General features: G+C 40.8%; 4 protein-coding genes across 6 annotated transcripts in view; 3 read left to right on the top strand and 1 right to left on the bottom strand.

Annotated features, from left to right (window-relative positions):
• The first annotated feature begins 364 nt into the window (after window positions 1-364).
• ccng1 (cyclin G1) lies at window positions 365-4155 on the top strand. The gene is made up of 6 exons (XM_077532070.1): window positions 365-570; window positions 1747-2010; window positions 2085-2338; window positions 2430-2508; window positions 3004-3114; window positions 3212-4155. The coding sequence occupies exons 2-6, from the start codon at window positions 1747-1749 to the stop codon at window positions 3401-3403; spliced, it is 900 nt and encodes a 299-aa protein (XP_077388196.1). The 5' UTR covers window positions 365-570; the 3' UTR covers window positions 3404-4155.
• Window positions 3672-5642, bottom strand: nudcd2 (NudC domain containing 2). Its single transcript, XM_077532071.1, has 4 exons — window positions 5205-5642; window positions 4860-4908; window positions 4647-4798; window positions 3672-4566 (listed from the first exon to the last, which is right to left on the bottom strand). The coding sequence occupies exons 1-4, from the start codon at window positions 5391-5393 to the stop codon at window positions 4483-4485; spliced, it is 474 nt and encodes a 157-aa protein (XP_077388197.1). The 5' UTR covers window positions 5394-5642; the 3' UTR covers window positions 3672-4482.
• Window positions 5643-5785: 143 nt separating this feature from the next.
• On the top strand, window positions 5786-17198 carry gabra6a (gamma-aminobutyric acid type A receptor subunit alpha6a). 2 transcript variants are annotated; one of them, XM_077532068.1, is made up of 10 exons: window positions 5786-5965; window positions 6032-6138; window positions 6819-6886; window positions 7214-7434; window positions 7508-7590; window positions 7667-7810; window positions 9689-9841; window positions 11552-11802; window positions 13033-13280; window positions 15604-17198. In XM_077532068.1, exons 1-10 carry the CDS (start codon window positions 5916-5918, stop codon window positions 15623-15625), a joined length of 1347 nt encoding a protein of 448 aa, XP_077388194.1. In that variant the 5' UTR covers window positions 5786-5915; the 3' UTR covers window positions 15626-17198. The 2 variants fall into 2 exon arrangements, with proteins under 2 accessions (XP_077388194.1, XP_077388195.1); XM_077532069.1 differs by having other exon boundaries at window positions 5802-5965; window positions 6037-6138.
• A 1022-nt stretch (window positions 17199-18220) lies between these two features.
• The window catches only part of gabrb2a (gamma-aminobutyric acid type A receptor subunit beta2a), a 46491-nt gene continuing 45639 nt past the window's right edge, over window positions 18221-19072 (top strand). The window contains exons 1-3 of one of the 2 annotated variants that reach the window (XM_077532066.1): window positions 18221-18468; window positions 18569-18669; window positions 18859-18926. In XM_077532066.1, the coding sequence (XP_077388192.1) occupies window positions 18395-18468; window positions 18569-18669; window positions 18859-18926 (243 nt within the window). In that variant the 5' untranslated portion in view covers window positions 18221-18394. The remainder of the gene's footprint in view (window positions 18469-18568; window positions 18670-18858; window positions 18927-19072) is intronic. The other variant, XM_077532067.1, reaches the window with a different exon arrangement.

Genomic DNA, 19072 nt, shown 5'->3' with positions numbered 1-19072 from the left:
ATAGTGGTTAATTATTGCCCAGTAATCTTCTCACCTTTAAAGCTTAAATGCGTGCTCAGGTTAAATATAATAATCAACATGTGAGTTAGATATTAGAGTTTTCGTGTGTGTTTTACTTCTTTTTTTTTTAAACTTAAAAAAAAAATATATTATAACTACTGTACCATTAAATGACCGTTTGAAGCAGCATTAATCAAGTGGCTTTTCCCTTCCCATCGTGCGATTGGTTCCTGTGCTTACAGAAGGCTGGTCTTGCATGTGAAAGACGAGGAAATTAGCCAATAGAATTACAGAATAATGAACGTCACCATCGATGACCAATGAGAGCTCGCCGTGTTACGACATGGGCCTGGTTTTAAGTCCTAATAAACTCCCAATCTGTCCTTTTACCCGTCGCCTTCTCCAAGGGTCGGGGGTGTGCATAGGCAGGTACAAAATCTCTGCTTAAAACTTTCTTAAAAGAAAGTCCATACTTACGTTTTTGGTGTTTTACACCTGATTCACCCGCTTTTACTCCTACGGATTTTTTTTTCACCCCTCAATTGTACAACCAACGTAACTTGAGCCAAGGTAAGTACAGCAGACTTCTTTTTATCTAAAGCTGTTAAATTTTGTAACACCCGATGTCACAAGAAAAGCTCAAATCATTTGAATTCGCCAAGTATGACGAACGTGAAATCTTTTGTTGATCGTTTGTAGTATATTCAGCTGGAGTTAGCATTAGCGTTGTCAGCTAATGCTTGTACGTTTACTTGCTTGGTTATCCACCACGGTGACGTATGTCTCAGCTAAATTGTCGTCATTATATTTCGTTTTTGGTATTATGTAGGTGCACATATTATGTGACCTTGTTTGTTGTTACCAGGCCTAGTGTTAGCGCTGTTGCTTAGCTTTGTATGGGGCTGGGCAGGGACTTGTCCGGGCATGTTACCAACGGCCTACTCCCTCACGCCCCTCAATTTTTTATTTTTTTTATTTTTACGTGACTGTGAAATGTTCAACACGACCATCACGTTTTATTTTAATACAACAGACTGCGAACTTAATTTGATAAATTAAAGTTGTTTGGAATAAAGTTTTTATAGTAGCTCCCTATGACGTCACTCACCCCTCCCTCCAGTTCAGTTGAGCCCAGTTTGACAGCTGCTGAGTTGCAAAAGGTCACCAGAATACCTTGACTGTGAAAAGTCACGTCTGCAAGAGACGCTCCATGTAAACAAGTTTATCAGAAGCAGTAGCATTCGTTTATCAGGTTGACCTGACTTATGCAGCAATTGATAAACAACAGACTTTTATCTTTGTGTTGAACCAAAATAAAAGTTACAAACGTCTGATTTTACGATAGTTTTGGAACAAATGAACATTTACCGATTTTATTTTTTTTTCCCTCTGACATATTACGGACCAATTTGTGCATTTTCTGCACTGTCAATTTGAGATGATATATATTTTGAATAAAGTAATTTTTAAAAAAATTATTAATGCACCAAAAATTAATTTGAGTACAGTATTCATATTTATGAAATTTAAAGCTAAACTTAAAATTCTTCAACCCAAAATATATTTTTTTACTGTGTATTTCTTCTTTAGTGCAATACTGTATATTAAGTAGAATATTTCTTTTACCTCATGAATGTAATTGGTGCCCCCGTGCATCAGCATACAGCGTTGTCTCGTCATCAGGGCTGTAGACGTCCCCGTCATTTTCGAGCTGTTCCTAAATATTTTCTGCCATTCTGCACACAGATGATCGACACAGTGACAGGACCCGGCGCGTTGCCTTTTGCAGTCCAGCTGAAGACCTTAACAGACCTGGAGGTCCGCTACCAGCCAAAGCTCAGCGGCTTGAGGATCATCGAGAGCGCTCCGGACAACGGGCTGAGGATGACGAGCAGACTGAGGGAGCTGGAGGTGAAGGACCTGCTCACTCTCAGCAGGTTCTTCGGCTTCAGCTCGGAGACGTTCTCCCTGGCCATCAGCCTGCTCGACCGCTTCCTCTCCGTCATGAAGGTTGGTGCGACGACGCACGAATTGTCACGCTCTTCACTGAAACGCCTGACTGACGTTTGTCCGGTCCTGTCCAGATTCAACCAAAGCACCTGTCCTGCGTGGGTCTCTGCTGCTTCTACATTGCTGTGAAGTCCTCGGAAGAGAGTAAGAACATCCCCCTTGCCAACGACCTGATCCGCATCAGTCAGAACCGGTTCACGGTGTCTGACATGATGCGGATGGAGAAGATCATTATGGAGAAACTCAACTGGAAGGTGAAGGCCCCCACTGCCCTCCGCTTCCTCCGCCTTTTTCACAGCTACATCCAGGAGCAGCTTGGTGCAGATAGGTGAAGACCAGTTATTATAATTCACTGATTTAGTAGAGTCATTACAGTCACATTCTTAAAGATGTGCATTTTTTTTTTGTTTTTTACACAGTGAGAAGATGCTGAGCCTTGAGAGACTGGAGGCTCAGTTGAAAGCTTGCCACTGCTCCTTTGCATTCTCCAAAATGAAGGTAGGTGTTCCCATTTCACCATACAGCAGGGGATGGACTGCTTAAATGCAGAAGGGGCCGCAATTTTTCATCACTGCTTCTCAGGCGCCACATTGTAGAACACATTCCCTTGCTAGATTTATAACAAAAAAAGCAAACTAAAATTAAAATTCAAGAACTCGTATTGTGCATTTTCTTCACAAAAAAAATCAACTCACTCAAAAAGTTGAGGTAGCAAGTTTGAATTGCATATAGATTAAAATAAATAAAATCGCCTAGGTTTTTTTTTATTTTTTTTTTATTTTTTTATATATAAAGTTTTCAGGAAACACATTTAAAGGGATACTTCACTTATTTAGCCCATTATAGCAATAGAAAGTTAATATTTTGTCTATAATTCATTTATGTTTATTTTTTACGTATTTAAAAAAAAAAAAAACACATTTTGCAACTTGCTATCGACTGAAAATGACATCACAAGGGCTTAGGTAACCAATTTGTCCGATTTGTCTCCAGCCATCTCTGCTTGCCATGGCTCTCCTGTGTCTTGAGATGGAGGACCAACATGACCCAGAGGAAAGGGACCAACTCTCTGAGGCTCTGGAAAATCTGCAGAAGCTACTAACGGTAAGTGTCATTTATTGGGACATTTCAGACAACACTGCATTTAGGTTATAATAATAAAGGAAAAATCCTCAACAATCTCTTTCTGTTTTCTCAATAGATCAGAGAGGGTGAGCTTGTGTGTCTGCGCGAGTTGGTGGTCAAATGCCTGGCTGAATACGCCACCACCAAGTGCTCCAGGCCTAACAGCCAGAGACTTCGCTGGACCATTTCGGGAAGAACCGCTCGCCAGCTCAAGCACAGCTACTACAAGATCACCCACCTTCCCACCATACCCGAGTCGGCTGGTTAAACTCTTAACCACCATGTTGTCGTCTGACCCCAAAATTAATTTTTTCCTTGTGATTGGCTTATGTTGTCAGGCGACTTGGCTCACTTTTTACTTAAAGATCCTCATCTGTGAGATGGTGATCTTTAAGTGAAAAGACTTTTTCTCCCGCAGTAACAGGAAGTAGTAAATTAGCAACAACTCTTCTGCTCAGTTTGACTTCCGAGGGTGTGCGAGTGCAAGTATGTTCTTGTTTGAATCTGTTCCACGGTGTTTGGCGTTTCCCGGAACGGGTTCCTGGTTTTAAGCTAATAAGTATTGAACCACCTAGGTCCTCAGTCCACCATGTGGAAGAGGAGGGAGAAGGATTTTGCGAAACAAAAATATGGAACCAAGAAATCGGGCCCAAAATCCTTAACTTCCACCCTAGGTTGCTAAGCTGTCTTGAATGCACACTCCTACCCAAGGTGATTTTTCTTTTTTTGTTAATAAAGGAAGTTGAAGGTATTGGCACACCAGTCATCAGTGGTTGCGAATGATTTTTCACCATTTGATAGGTATTGGCACAGTGTGAAGTGCCACTGATTTCAGTTGGGAACACAATGGTACCTTTTTTGGTCTAAAATGTGATTTGGAATTTGCATTGCAGTTCCTTTTGCCGTTTGTTTAGTACGACAAGTGTTGTCACTATTAGTTGCAAAAATATATTCAAAATGACTGAATACACTATCTACAAATGGACTTGTACCTTTCAATAAAACTTTATTGAAAAGTTAGGAGTGTGTTCTTGTTTCAAAATCAACACCAACATGTGACAAAAGGGAACAACTATTATTCTGCCTCTTCATAGGCCCAACTTAGGCCAATTTTTTTTTTTCTCTCTCCTTCAGGAAAAGACTGGTGGAACATTTGTGGCTAATGACGTTCATCTTGTATACACAATTAGTTTTTATAAGACAAATTTGTTTTAGAATAAAACATCATGGTGGAACATTCACACTAGAACACTTAACATTGGACCTACTGGTCCGGTGTGCTGTGATACAAGCTATAGTGTTCATTAATGCCAACCTGACATCCCCAATATGGGTTTTTGGTGCACATCACTTTTGTAAACTGGTAAAGTCCGGACCACCACCAGCAAAGTTTCCTGAAATCTCTGCACCACTGAAGTCAAATCCAGGATTCTAGAGAGATTAAGAATTATTTCATATTGGTCATTTAATATTGGAATAAAGTGACAAACATAAAAGGTCGAGCAACTAACTTCTCGCTGGAACCTCTCTAGTGTGAGCTTTCTCTGCATCTGGTCCTGGACCCAAGCATTGGCGCAATATTCTCCCTCTAACAAGGAGGACCAGCAGTTCCCCGCCTCTCGATTTGTCTTCATCAGCACAATTCGAATGAGACATTTGTCCTCTGTGGATAAAACAAGTGGAGTGAGACCAGGCTTACATCTATATAACAAATCACAACCTACCTAATGTCCATGTAGCCTCATCAGACACAGTTGCGCCGAACAACCTGCCCTGTCAAAAGATGGAGACGTCAAAGTGAAGAAGGTGGCTGAATGGAATACTGTACAATTTCCGTTTTCTGATCACTGTCCAGCAGAAACAAACTTTGTAAATAAAATAAATCACTAGTACTACTGATTTCTAAATAAATGTGCAGATCTACAGATGTGCTTTTTCTAGTTAAGCCTAAGTGCCTGTAAGACTAATTTAACATCTGATTGTAAAATCCAAATATATTGAATTCAATGCGTATTTTGCGAACCTAATTTTGGAACCAATCAGTCATTGCCAGTAAGAGAGCGGACAACCTTGATTATTTCTGTCCCTTTGACGTTCAGCTCGACGTCTCTGGTTCCCAAATGACACTTGATTTCTTTCGCCGACGTCCCGGGGGGCACGTTGACTTCGATGAAAACCTCCTCCATGGTTTGGCTCCACGAGCCCCAGCTTGTGTGGCAGGGAACCAGCCCGCTCCTCTCGTCGAAGTGCACCGACATGCCGCTCGAAAGAATTAATTTGTAATGCACTGAAAAGGTCAATATTTTGCAGCTTTTCAGAGTAACGAAATAACTATTTGTGTTACTGACAAGTCTTCAATAATGTCTGTTTGTTGTGGTGCCACTCTTTCCGTAATAGTTCTTCTTCGTCGCACAGCGGTGATGTCATTTCCGGTAACGCGTGGCATGACAGTGCCTTCTAGTGTCCATTAACAGCACAGAAAATTTTGTAATAAATTAAAAACAGAGTTCTGACCTTTCTAACGTTTTTTTTTTTTTCCAGCTAAGCCCTGCGCTGTTTTTAAGCGACATGCTGACTTTGTAGAAAAATCCAACAAAATATGCAGTTTGTCCAAAACAGGAGAGGATTTAGTAATCTGTTAATTGGATTACTGGTCGTTTCCTGATGTCCATGACTGCCTTTATGCACAGCTACAGGTCACCGCACCATGAAGAACTCTGTTTAATTAGTTAATTATACAAGGAGTTTCCGCAGCATTTATAAACAAAATTCCTCTGGAGATGGCCATCTTTTTCTTGTATTCTATTATTACATGTATCTGTGGGATAAGGTAGGCCCTCATCTAGTCCAACATTTGTCAGGTTGTTATTTTTATTTGTTCTTTTTCTCTTGAAAGTCTAGGCAATGTGAATTCAAATGAAAAGATTTACTCGGACAACATCACTCGCATTCTGGATCGACTTTTGGACGGTTATGACAACAGACTGCGACCTGGATCTGGAGGTACTCCTGCCAAGATTTACAGGAAAATTGTGCATTATGTTAGTAGTCTGTGTTGTGCCTGTTCTAAAATTGCTGGTGAGCCATTTTGAGTTTTTAGGAGCAATGTAAAAGTGATTTGAAAACATAAACATTTGCAGAGCTGTATAGAAATAAACTGTTGCTTGTTGATATTTAACTCTGTGCGACCTTGTTGAATCATTGTTGATAGGTATGAAAAATCATGAAAAGGAAAGTCAACCCCAAATTTTCTTTAGCATATATGTTGTGTACGATATGTGCCCACCAGTTTAAACATTAATATTGACTTTGTGGAATATGAGTTACACAGAAAAATCCACCTGTTTTTATCCATGTCAGTTGGCGACCATTTTGCCACTTGCTGTCGCCTGAAAATGACATCACAGTTGCTCAGGCTGAGGTAACGACCAATCACGGCTCAGCTTGTGAATGTCACATGGCCGTACTCAGAAAATAGGTGAGTCGTGATTGGTCGTTACCTAAGCTCTGCGCAAGTGTGATGTCATTTTCAGTCGATGGCTAGTTTTCAAAATGGCCGCCCCCTGAGATGGAGGAAAAAATAGCTGCATTTTGCTAATTAAAGTGTATTCTACAAACGTGATATTAAAATTATTAAAAAATAACGTGTTCCATTTTTGTTTACATGTTCATTTGTGTTGCAGGCGGTGTGACTGAGGTGAAAACAGACATCTTTGTCACAAGTTTTGGACCTGTGTCAGATGTTGAGATGGTACGACACTAATTCGGCAGTGCAAAACAAAGTCTTGACTTTATGAGACACACAGTGACCAAGTAACTGCCTGCCTTATGGGCATCCTGCCATGAGCGCATCTAATGAGCGCTAATCTGTTTGACCACCTCTATAACGCCATTACTGATGACTTTTGAATCAATATGACAACATGTCAGCGAGGGACGGCTTAATAGACTGATTAATAATTATCCGGAATGAGTGACAAGCGACTGTCATTGCGTTTATGTTAGCGGAGAAAGTTGTGTACTGTCGTTAGAGGATGAAAGCAAAGTGAGAATGGTTTTATTTGCTGCTTTTTTTCAGGAATACACCACAGACATGTTCTTTCGACAGATGTGGGTTGACGAGAGGCTCAAATTTGAGGGTCCCATTGAAATCCTGCGATTGAACAACCTCATGGTAGACAAGATCTGGACACCGGACACCTTCTTCCGAAACTCCAAAAAATCCATTTTGCACAACATGACCACGCCTAACAAGCTTTTCCGTATTATGCAAAATGGAACTGTCCTCTACACAATGAGGTGATTACAGCAGTTTTTATTTGTGAGAAATGTATTGTTGATAATGTACAATCTATTTTACCTGTTGTTATAGGCTGACAATAAGTTCAGAGTGTCCAATGAATCTTATGGATTTCCCCATGGATGGTCACACTTGTCCTCTTAGATTTGGAAGCTGTAAGTGACATTGACTGTAGAAGTTAAGGGATATTCACAAATGGGACCAAAATTCCTCTTAAACTTCACTTTTCAGATGCCTACACCAGCAGCGAAATAGTTTTCACTTGGAGGAAGGGGCCTGTAAAGTCTGTCGACTGTCCCAAAGAGTCCATGAGCCTTTTGCAATATGATTTGGTGGGACAGACGTTGTCCAGTGAGATTTTCAAGTGCAACACAGGTACACACACACACACACACACACACACACACATGCAAATGTAGGGCTGCACGATTATGGCCAAAATAATAATTATGATTATTAACCACAATTATTCATGTTAGTGAAAGCATCTATTTGTAAACCTTAACGGTCAAAATAATTAAATGGATTAAGTCGCCAATATTTACAAAAAGTACTACTAACTTAACTATGTCAAGTTGGTGGAACACATACTTCCTTTACGCGTAATTTGTACTAATATTTTTTTTTAATTAAATTGAATTATACTAGTAACCCTATAAACATGAACTGTAACGTAATAACATTTCATAATTTCATGAGAAATTAAGTAAAATTAATTTATATAGCACATGCTAAAAATACAATTCAAAATACAATATCAAGGTACGAAGTAATCGATTGGAAATGCACATATATCTTTACTGCACTACTTTTCAACAAATACGTAAACAAGTTTTCAGAGCATACTGAGACTTTAAAATTAAATAATTAACATTTCATAATAATTTTTGGCACTAGCTCCGAACAATGACCTCCTTATCTCCAATTTTTTTTCTGTACTTTATCCTCTGCCATGACTCACCAGAGTGCGCCCAGTGGTTATTTTGGCAGCTTAATGAAGCCTAAACCAAGCATTCGCCCCCTGGTGGTCGGCTGACTACGTGCTTCGATTAGATATTTTGTAAGACAGCCTGCATTTAAAATAAAAATATAGCTGTATGTTTGTTAAATTGATTAGATTCAGGTTTGTCAGCTATCTTGTATTTAGTTAGCTTGCTTTCTGTGGCTCTCAAATTTTGTCTTGTTTCCTAATGGAGATATTTAAATAAGATTAAAATAAATAAATAAATAAATAAATAAATAAATAAAGAGCTCATACTAAAAAAAAGCAAAAATCAATGTTGCTAATGCAAGCACACACTGATCGCTTCACAAGCAAATTAGGTTCCCCTTCATCTGACAATTAGCATAGATTTTAAACATAGAAGGCCAAAACATCCCTAATGAAAATTAAATTGCACTAATAAACTAGCCACTAGGGGGTGCTAGAACTGCACAAATGGAAATCAACCTGACTTTTTTAACAGATGTGTTCCTTTTAAACATTGTGAACATGACGACGAGGATATTGTGGAAGTTTTAATATCACGATATTGCCCTTATCATTACATCCCTATTTATTTTCCTTTTTAAATTTTTTTTTTTTAAATATTTTTTGTAATATTACTCTGAGACAGAGAACTCCATCCATCCATCCATTTTCTTGACCACTTATTCCTCACAAGGGCCGGGGGGGGGTGCTGGCGCCTATCTCAGCTGGCTCTGGGCAGTAGGCGGGAGACACCCTGGACTGGTTGCCAGCCAATCGCAGAGACAGAGAACTGTACAATTAATTTGGCGCCTCTCCAAAATTTAAAAAAAAAATGTTCCTTTACCGTACGTGCAGCATTTAAAGCAATACGCAGGACAGCGAGGAAAGATGGCGACGTGCGAGCGTTTTGTCTTTCCACCAGATGAAGAAGCGTTCCCCTGCTGCGAACCCAGCAGAATCCTGAAATCGAGAGGAAAAGGCTGACGAATAGAGCACTGATACTCATTCATCAAGCAGAAAGAGAATCTTTATGTGTGTGTGTGTGTGTGTGTGCAGCTTATTTTTTTGCTCTGTGAAAGCATGCATGTGTTTAGATAGAAGCATTGCGCATAATGACACTGGAAGCCCCCCCACTCCAATCCTCTCTCCTACAATTGCAGTACAGTTTCTGTACTCTCTATGCTATGTCCCAGCAGCTATTTAGTTTGAAGGGCAAAGCAAGGGCATTGATTGTGCGCTGTCCCCCAGGGCCGCTCTCCTCACACATGCTGTTTATCTTGCAGGTCACTACTCGGTGCAGGTGGTCCATTTCCACCTCCAGAGGAAGCTGGGATACTACCTCATACAGACATACATTCCACTTATCATGGTTGTCGTGCTGTCACAAGTCTCGTTCTGGATCAATAAGGAGTCTGTCCCCGCGCGTACAGTCGCCGGTATGTCACCTTTACTGGGAATTGAAAATGCGGCAAGCGGGTGTGCATGTTTGATAGTGGAAAGTGGACACACTCTTTAATATAGCGTTTAAAAATAAGACCATCAAAAGTAACATTAACATTTAAAAAGCAACCATGTGACAAATGAATGGATGGCCTTTATTTATTTTTATTATATGACATTTTTATATTTTTTTTTATTTTTTTTTTAGGCCAAAATACGATTCAGATATTTGTCAGAATCAATTTTCAATAACAGATTCATTGTTCGATTAATTAAAAAACAATTTTAAAAACGTTTTTTTCTGGTGAACACATAACAATAAAGATATGGTTTACGTCTTAAGGATGTGTTTAAATTAACAACAAAGAGAAAGATTTTCAAAAACAGGCTAACCCCGGGTTTACACCGGTTGCGTGTGCGGTGCGGCTGCGGTGCGGTGCGTCTTGACTGCGTGCTCCGGACGCGTCAATTTTTTGGCCAATCCACACCGGCTCCGCACAACTGCGGTCCGGCAGCTCCGTCGCCGACCACTTCCCGCCGTGTCTCGCGTGACCGCGCGCGATCATGTGGCATTAAAAACAACGACAAACACACAGAAATTCTGTGCTCAACAGAGAAGCAGAAAGAGAGGTGGACTTTTTTATTTTGTGGCTTTCTACCTCCAATATAAACCTCTCCTCGTCCATGTTTGCTGGTGTCTAAACCGTGAATGAGCACCTCGCACGTTAACTCCAGGCCCATTGACGCCCACATCACGTTTTGCTAGCATGCTTGCGAAATAGGAGCTGGCGAGTGTTTTATCTTGAAAGGTAACCGGAAATTTATTTTGAAACTGCGTCGGTCTTCCTGTCCCGCTCGATGTGTTTTGTGCTACCTTGCCATTTGCCGGAGGCCTACCGCTGCGGCATCCGGCAAAAATAGAAAATAGGCTATCCTTGCGGAAGGGCTGCGGCACGCCGCAGCTGAGACGCAGTCGACACGCAACGCACCCGCAAGCGGTGTAAACTGCACCATTCGAATGAATGGAATCTAATTGCGTGCGTCGCCGGAACGCACCGCAACCGCAACCGGTGTAAACCCGGGGTGATATTTCTTACAGATTCATATTTTTGTGAGTGGGAATATTTGAATGTGATTATCTTTGTCTTAGTGAGTGAGTGAGTGAGTGAGTTAGTGAGTGAGTGAGTGAAAAAAAAATCTTGACAGCGACTTGACAAAAAGCACGGATTTTTTTTTTTCACTCACTCACTCACTCACTCACTCACTCACTCACTCACTCACTCACTCACTCACTCACCCATGCTTCTTGTGACGTCATGCAACCGACAAATTCGCCCGGCCCCGTCTGCAGAAAGTGAGTGACACGGCCCTTGCCACCCCCCGCTCTGCGATTGGTTGTAGGGGTAAACAGAAACGTCCCGCTGTTGACAAAACAAACACAAAATGGCAAAATACAGGCTGGGGGGATGGGGGTTTAGGAAAAAAACACCACCACACATTAACAGAAGCCCAGAGGTGTAGATTGAGACGAGTTAATTGGTATACATCCTGTATTTATATAGTGCATTTTCCTGAGAGAAAACGGAAGACCCCAACTTTAGGTATTGATTTAGTGAGAACGTTTTTATTTTGTATCAAGGAAACCTGCTGCGTTAACACATGTGCAAGAGAGACATTCCCAGCTTATGCTTTGCTTTCCCTCTCAGGCATCACCACGGTGCTAACAATGACCACCCTGAGCATCAGCGCCCGCCAGTCCCTTCCCAAGGTGGCCTACGCCACAGCCATGGATTGGTTCATCGCCGTGTGTTTCGCCTTCGTGGCTTCGGCCCTGGTCGAGTTTGCGGCTGTCAATTACTTTGCCACGCTGCAGGCCAACCGCCGGAAGAGGAAAAAAGCTCGACAGGACAAGCTAGAGGTTTTAGCTACGACGAGCGACGAAGGAGACACGATTTCGGTGAGCGCAGAATCACATTAAATGTTTTGCTCGAGGGTTGGGCAATGTAGTGGGTGGGTGGGACGTTGGGTTTGAATAATTATCACGATTATTTCAATTGATATTGAAATTACAGTATGTTAAACATGTTTTTGTAACATTAACAGCAACTTTTTATGTTGTTGCTGTTTAAACACACTTCCCAAAATAATGTAAACATGTTTAAAAATATAAATTGTGAGAGAGCAATAGCAATAGATGAGACAAATAAATTGGACTGCGTTACAGTGTAACAATCCATCTGAGTTTTTTACGGTAAACATTCTGTTTTTTCCAAGCTAACACAGTTATCATCTCACAATATACATCAATAACCATGCTCAAAGACATACATTATAAAATCAATCTATAGCCGTTGCTTTCTGTATACAAGTAAGATGACAGAGGATGTAATTAATGTTGATTGATCAGTACAAACTATGCTAATCTTGAAATTCTTTTGACCTACTTCCTGCTTTTAGTCTTCTTCTTTCAAATATAAGCAGCTTCAAACCATAGTGCACCGCCATCTTGAGGCCGGAAGTTGAATTACAACCACAATTAACGTGTCTGACAACACTGTAGTGTTAAAACTGTCCCCTAAAATAAAAAGATTCTGGAAATTGGAGCGAAATTCCACATTCAGTAATCGCTTGCTGTCGAATACTCACATAAATTTAACCCCGTTTTACAAGGCCAACTCCGTTCTTGCTGTTGTACTTTGTAACTTCCTAAAAAAATGCTAGGCCCAAGCTTTTCTAATTCATTTGCATAGTCTGGGGTAATGGTGAGCATTTTTCTCCTCTGTGTGGATTAGAGTTGGATGAAGAATGTTAATGATGAACATAAAGCTACAGTTGTTGAAAAAGTTTTTCTTTTCTTTTTTTCTTAAACCAGTAATCATCCCCCCACCACACTACACATTAAATTGTAATGTTTTCTGTTACAATGCTCTCATCTCTGGCTATATGCTTTATGCTAACACAGTAAGTCACCTTGGGATCCGTCTCACGTGCGGGACTTAATGGTTAGATGTTTTAAAAATACAAGCTGCATAATCTGCTCGCATCCTATGGTCATTCATCAAATTACATTTTGTCTTCTATAAGCATACCATGCTTGCATGCCATTGGAAAGCTCTCGTGGGAACAAACAATACTATGTGACGACACTGTTTAATCACCGCGCTCGCATCATCTACCCTCCTCCCAGGAGTCCAACATCAGCACTCACGAAGGCCTGAAGAGGAGAAACCACTCGATGTGCCCCAGTGAACCACCTGAGGGTCCGCCCGTGCCGATCTTCCTTCATCAGGGCTCAGCTTTCCCCCAAATCCCGCAGCTGGCTGGCACCAGCCCCATCGACAAGTACGCCCGCATTCTTTTCCCCTTGACCTTTGGCCTCTTCAACCTGGTCTACTGGTACATCTACCTGGCTAAGGACACCATGGAGAGAGCCAGGTACACCCACTACATGAAAACCATCGACATACAACAAACATGACGTCTACATAGATAAGAAGCGATATATTGTAGAAAATAATGCATTTTTTTCATTACGTTCAAACGTACTCGCAAATGTGTTCAAACATACTTGTAAGCTACATGCTACAAACCTAGCATATTTTCCCATAATGCCATGGGGTATTTATTTGCGCATGCCTGTGAAAGTGTACTTGATAACACAAGCACAATGCCATTCTTATGTTAGCTTAGCAATTAGCATGGCTTCTCTCTTTGATCAGCACTGTACATATCCCCTGACTTTGCATTTTTTTGTTTTAGTCCTAGTTGTGCATCATCCTAAAGTTTTGTGCGACTTCAGGTTTAATTTTCCTTTAACATTGGCGTTAAATTTTAAATATTCTACTGTATTAATACTGTATATACCCTAGAATAAAGGCATATACAGTATAAACTTTGGCACAATGACTTATTGTTGCCTTTCAAGGAATTTGGGATGAAGGCTGACGAAAGTTTGCGTAATTCAACAGGACTGTGACCAAATGAACTTGCTATTATTCTATTCAACGCATGCAGTATATCATGTATCGTACATGTCAACTGGCCTTTTGAGCCAGATTGGATCAGGAGCAGCGACAGGTCACTAATATTCATGAGCAAAGTGGCAACCACATTGACGGATGAACGGCTTAACCCCAACATGAGGCAGGTAACACTTTGCTGCGGAATATCTTATAAGTGATCCCTACAGAGACGTTTACCCTTCCTGGTTGGGATTTAACCTCCATCTCGCACACACGCAACGATAGCGAAAGGACTTCTGTGCGAAGAAAAAAACAGTATCAACACTAAATATAAAATGTTGAATATAGTGGAACTTCTGAAGTTGAGTGGAATTGATTTAGTGATGCTCTTTGAATTTCAAGTTGTTTTATATTTCATAATTTCTATGAAAAATAATGCAATGTGAATTTATTATGCGAGGCTGAAACTGTTGCTAGCATAAACCTTCATAAGTGCGGTCCCCAAAAAAAAAAAAAAAAAAAAAAAAAAAAAAAAAGAGCAATGATGACAAGACGTTGAATCGGTAAGACTACCGAATGAACAATTCTGAGCTCTTAAAAAAAAAAAAAATAAAAAAAAAAAAAATAAAAAAAATAAAAAAAATAAATAAAAAAAAAATAAGTGCGGTCGCAATGTTTTAAAGGGGAACAAAACGGCTATATTTTAAATGTGCCTGTCATTAAATATGTAGATTTCTTAATTCTATTAAGTATTTATTTTATTTTTTTAAATATATATGTTTTACTTGTTTATGCTGTTATGACCAACATAAGTAGACAGACTTTATAAGCATTCAGTAACAACAAGCTACACATTGTCACATTTGTCAGATAAGATCCACTTAGCTAGCTAGCTAATGGTGGACACACGACTCAGCTAACTCGTAGTGGCTGTTCTCTTATCATTCAAGGTGGTATCAACAACATCCCAAAATCATATTCAGACTAATTTAATACACACAAAAAAATAAATAAACAACGAATTATGGTGTCATTATCTAAGATTGTAAAGTACAATATGGCGGCATGACGTTAGCAGATAGTGGCTAGCAGCTAGCGACGAGTGCATGTTAACACTGAACGTTAGAGCCGAGGCACACTCGCAGCCTCTTCAGCGTCAGATGAAAACTGATGTAAACAGTCACAAAGCTTTTTTCCAATATTGTAGTGCTTGAATAAAACAATAACTTCCCTGCCTGTACTTTTGTCTATCATGGCTAATATTGAAGTAGCCCCAAGAGATGGGGGGGGAAATAGAACTCAATAATGCTAAGCGGCGTTTCATTCAAGCCTGTGCGCTTTCTTTTGTCATAATAATACATTTACGGCACAACACGTGCCAGTGAATGCCTCGTGCTTTTATATAAGGGTTACCTGAGGGCCGGCGAAACCCCAAACGCTTTCATGAAAACTCTCTTTCTCCACCGGGACCGACTTGGTCACACAGGCAAATAAATCAGCGCTCACTTTGAACGACGCCTCATAATAAGTGGGCCACTTCTCCAACGCAACCAAGAACGAGAAGAGAGGCAGAGAGATACGTTACGTAACGCCTGGGGAGCGCAAATCTGCTAATCATGCTTCTCGTGTTCCTGTCAGAGAATTTTTGTGCTTGTTTTGAGAGCGAGAACGTGGAGAAGAGCTGAATCACATCTTCGCATATTTTCACTGCATCACTTTGCGAGGGGAGGCGGGGCTTGTGTTCCAGTGCACATAGATGTGGCTAAGCTCGTGCTGTATGTATTCTGGTCTTGCAGGGATGTGGATCCAACCTCTTAAAAGCAAGAGGACCAGGAAAAGGGCACGTGCGGAGCGAGAGACCACCCTCCCCCCTCTGCTCTCTCTCTCTCTCTCTCTCTCTCTCTCTCTCTCTCTCTCTCTCTGAGAAGCTCTCAGCATTTGTTCTGCTCTCATCTGACAGAGGAAATGAATCAGAAACTCATTTATTCTGCCGCCGCACATCTATTCATTTCACAGGCTGTGACCGCTGCCCACTTGCGTTCTGATCAGTAGGCTGCAGAGCCGCCCTTCACGGGTCCCCATCGCTATCAAGCCCGCCCGACCCCTCAAACCAGACGACGACGACGACGACGGGCCGATAACGGCACGCGCGGCACCCCAAGAAGCCCGCAAGACAGTCACATGAAAAAGAAAGCGGATGATATCATCTATGATGGCTGCACCTGCTGGTGATGCAAGAATGAACCAATGCTTTCAGAAGGCTGCCCTCTACAGAGTCGCAGCCCCCACTGCAAGCACATCAAAGTCAACTTTGCTCTTGAAGCATCCAAAATGTGCTCAAAGCTGAGGATGAGTGGTGAGGGTGGGTTTTGCAGCCCACCTTTGTCCACGCATGTCTCTGTAGGGGTTAATTTTTCTTTTTCTTTTTAACGGGCTGCTTCTGAAAGCATTGCATGAGGAAGACACAATTCTTTTTAATTCCGTCATTAGAATGCAACAATAATTAACCTGAGTGAGCACAGACCTTTGTCACACTCTTAAAATTAATTAAGTAACTCAAAATGGCTGAAATAGCTAACTCAATGCTGGGTCCAAAAGGGACTGAGCCAATGCAGGGTTAATACCCAGCACCACAAATGTTAGGTCAAGAATTTTGATCCAACAAGGGGTAAAAATTACACTAAAAATAGTTAGGTAAAAAAAATAAAAAATCCACTACCTGGGTCAGTTTCACCCATGCAGCTTTCTGTGCTGTGTTGCGTACAAATGCAAAAATTGGGTTGTTTCATAAACCCAACCCCACTTGTGGGTTGTTTAGTACAAAATGACCCAAAAAATTGGGTTGGGCCAACTTTGACCCAAGCACTGAATGAGTCCATTAAATATTTGTTTATTTATTTACTTATTTTACCCAAATTAGGTTATTTTATTAACCTAACTGTTTTTAGTGTTTACCCATACTGATGAGTTCAAGCTAGCAATAATAGCTATAGTTGTGATTAAAAAAAAATACAAATTTTGTTAAAAGTTGGATCAACTTTGGGTAAAAGTAGCCCACTTTATTCAAAATCCACAGCTAGCCACGAGTAGGCTAGGAAAAAACAACCTAGCATTTTTTTTTATTTTTTATTTTTTTAGTGTGCAAGAATAGAAGTAACTAGTGTATGTTTGTATGTGTGGTGTACTCCACACATTCAACACAGCACTACACACAAGGATTTCTCCACCGACAATTAAGTTTCCCCCAAAATTAAATGTCTATTGTAGTACCATAACTGATCAGTGAGAGGCAGCAATGAGCCACAGGGCATCCAGGGCGTAAAGATTAGTCAAAGAAGCAGCTAGGCTGACTGTTAGCTTATCTGGTAAATAAATACATTGCTGTTGCAAACTTTTATTGTGGTGAGTCTTTGTTACATTTTTTGCTCTGCTAAGCTACATGTAGGTATATTTTTTGCTCTGCTAAGTGACTATTAATAATTAAAAAATAAAAATAAATAGAAGTCAAGTGTAACCTAAACATATGTCTACTTCCTCGGAGTTCCTCCTGTTTATGGTGCATTTTTATCAAAACCAAATAATTTGTACAACTACTACGTTAAAATGAATTGGGTGATGTCGCTAACCCAGCGTTTTGGGTTAATGATTATTTACCCAGCACTTTGGGTCAAGATTTTGATCAAATATTGGGTTAGTTAAAGCTACCAATAAATGGCTTACCATGCTATCTGTATAGCTAATTAGCAAAACATGCTAATTTTATTACCAACATTTTTAAAGAAGCAGCAGCAATTTTAATTGGCCACCTTGGTAAGTCACTCGTGATGTTTGCCACAGTTTTGACACTATACGCCCTTCCTGATGCAACCCACCCGTTTTTATTCAGGATTGGGACCAACAGTATCTGAGAATACCCAACTGGATGTTCACCATTCACCCTTCCTGGGATTTAAATACGCAAAGTCCGATGTTACCTGCTGAGTCATCCAGCCGCCGCCAACATTTTCAGAAATGCTTTCAACTTCTGTATGCAAGCAAACTGTGTCCAAATTATACTGATTAATTTAGATTAAAACACTATTAATTTATTTCTTTATTATTTTGCTCAAGCATGGTGTTTTCCGTTTCAAATTTTAATTGATACTGACATTTGTGAGATTTTTCTATTTTGGACTAGAATCTTCCTCCATTTAAACAAGCCAGCTTGATAAATGAGGACATGAAGTCAAGAAGTTGCACACAAACAAATCGATGACAACACCTGCTTGCGTGGGCTAATAAACTTGTCTACCATGTCAAGGCTCCATGGACCTTGTTGTAGACATGCAGGTGCCGTGTGCAGGGCAAAAAAAAGAAAAAAAAAGTGTTTCTCTCCTATAGTGTCTTTACTAAGCGCATCACTTGTGCCTGTCATACATTTTCTTCCTCCGCAATGGAAGCTTCTCATGCACCATCAGCCGTCTCCGCGCTTTGATCTCGGCTCGGCAGTGCGCATGCGCACCTCACTGGCTCCTCTGCACCGTCTCCGGCAACTTGGATGTGCGCGCTCCTCACTCGCATCCCGAAACCGCCTCAAAAACTGTTGAGATGGGGAGGATCAGGAAAAACCACTTTGGGATTTTGACTTTTTCCCTGCTCGTCACTTTTGTCTGGACTCAAAGGTAAAACTGTTATCACGTCGGCTGTGCATCATGCGATGGTTACCTTCATTTTTTTTTTTTTGGCCATGACACCACCTTTTTTCCCTTTCCTCCTATTTAGCGTCAAGGATCTAAAAGATCCCAGCAACATGCCTCTGGTCAAAGAGACGGTGGACAGACTGATGAACGGATACGACATCCGATTGAGGCCCGATTTTGGAGGTAAGACCATCGCGGTGATGACATGGCTCGCAAAATCTGCATTAATTGACATAATGCGGTTAGACGAACCAAATGCGAATAAGTCAATGGGAGCAACGGAGACGAATAGGTCATCAGCGTGTTGTGTCACGAAGATGAAATTGATATGAGAAGATTTGTCCTCCTCCTAATGGCTGCCTGTCTTTGCAGGTGCACCAGTGGCCGTGGGCATGAACATAGACATAGCCAGCATAGACATGGTGTCCGAAGTCAACATGGTAGGCGCATCTTCCATCTTGCACAAAATCATGTGCATGCATGGCGCAGTTGGGATTGCGCTAATTAGCGGTCGTTTACATGTGTTTATAAAGCCTAATTTTTTTGTTTTGTTTTGCTAAATGCGGGAGGGGTTTGCGTGTCCGTG

Source organism: Festucalex cinctus, chromosome 9 (assembly GCF_051991245.1).
Source record: "Festucalex cinctus isolate MCC-2025b chromosome 9, RoL_Fcin_1.0, whole genome shotgun sequence".
NCBI classification, from domain to species: Eukaryota; Metazoa; Chordata; class Actinopteri; order Syngnathiformes; family Syngnathidae; genus Festucalex; species Festucalex cinctus.
Note: the sequence above shows the minus strand (reverse complement) of the source record. Positions and strands in the feature narration are given on the sequence as shown.

Excerpts from the sequence above, each read along its gene's own strand:
- ccng1 (XM_077532070.1), top strand. The coding sequence starts at position 1,747 with ATGATCGACACAGTGACAGGACCCGGCGCGTTGCCTTTTGCAGTCCAG. Across the intron at positions 2,509-3,003 it reads TTGCATTCTCCAAAATGAAG|CCATCTCTGCTTGCCATGGC; the intron begins GTAGGTGTTCCC and ends ATTTGTCTCCAG. Across the intron at positions 3,115-3,211 it reads ATCTGCAGAAGCTACTAACG|ATCAGAGAGGGTGAGCTTGT; the intron begins GTAAGTGTCATT and ends TTTTCTCAATAG.
- nudcd2 (XM_077532071.1), bottom strand. The coding sequence starts at position 5,393 with ATGTCGGTGCACTTCGACGAGAGGAGCGGGCTGGTTCCCTGCCACACA. Across the intron at positions 4,799-4,859 it reads TGAGGCTACATGGACATTAG|AGGACAAATGTCTCATTCGA; the intron begins GTAGGTTGTGAT and ends TTTTATCCACAG. Across the intron at positions 4,567-4,646 it reads TAGAGAGGTTCCAGCGAGAA|AATCCTGGATTTGACTTCAG; the intron begins GTTAGTTGCTCG and ends TAATCTCTCTAG.
- gabra6a (XM_077532068.1), top strand. The coding sequence starts at position 5,916 with ATGGCCATCTTTTTCTTGTATTCTATTATTACATGTATCTGTGGGATA. Across the intron at positions 6,139-6,818 it reads ACTGCGACCTGGATCTGGAG|GCGGTGTGACTGAGGTGAAA; the intron begins GTACTCCTGCCA and ends TTTGTGTTGCAG. Across the intron at positions 6,887-7,213 it reads CTGTGTCAGATGTTGAGATG|GAATACACCACAGACATGTT; the intron begins GTACGACACTAA and ends GCTTTTTTTCAG.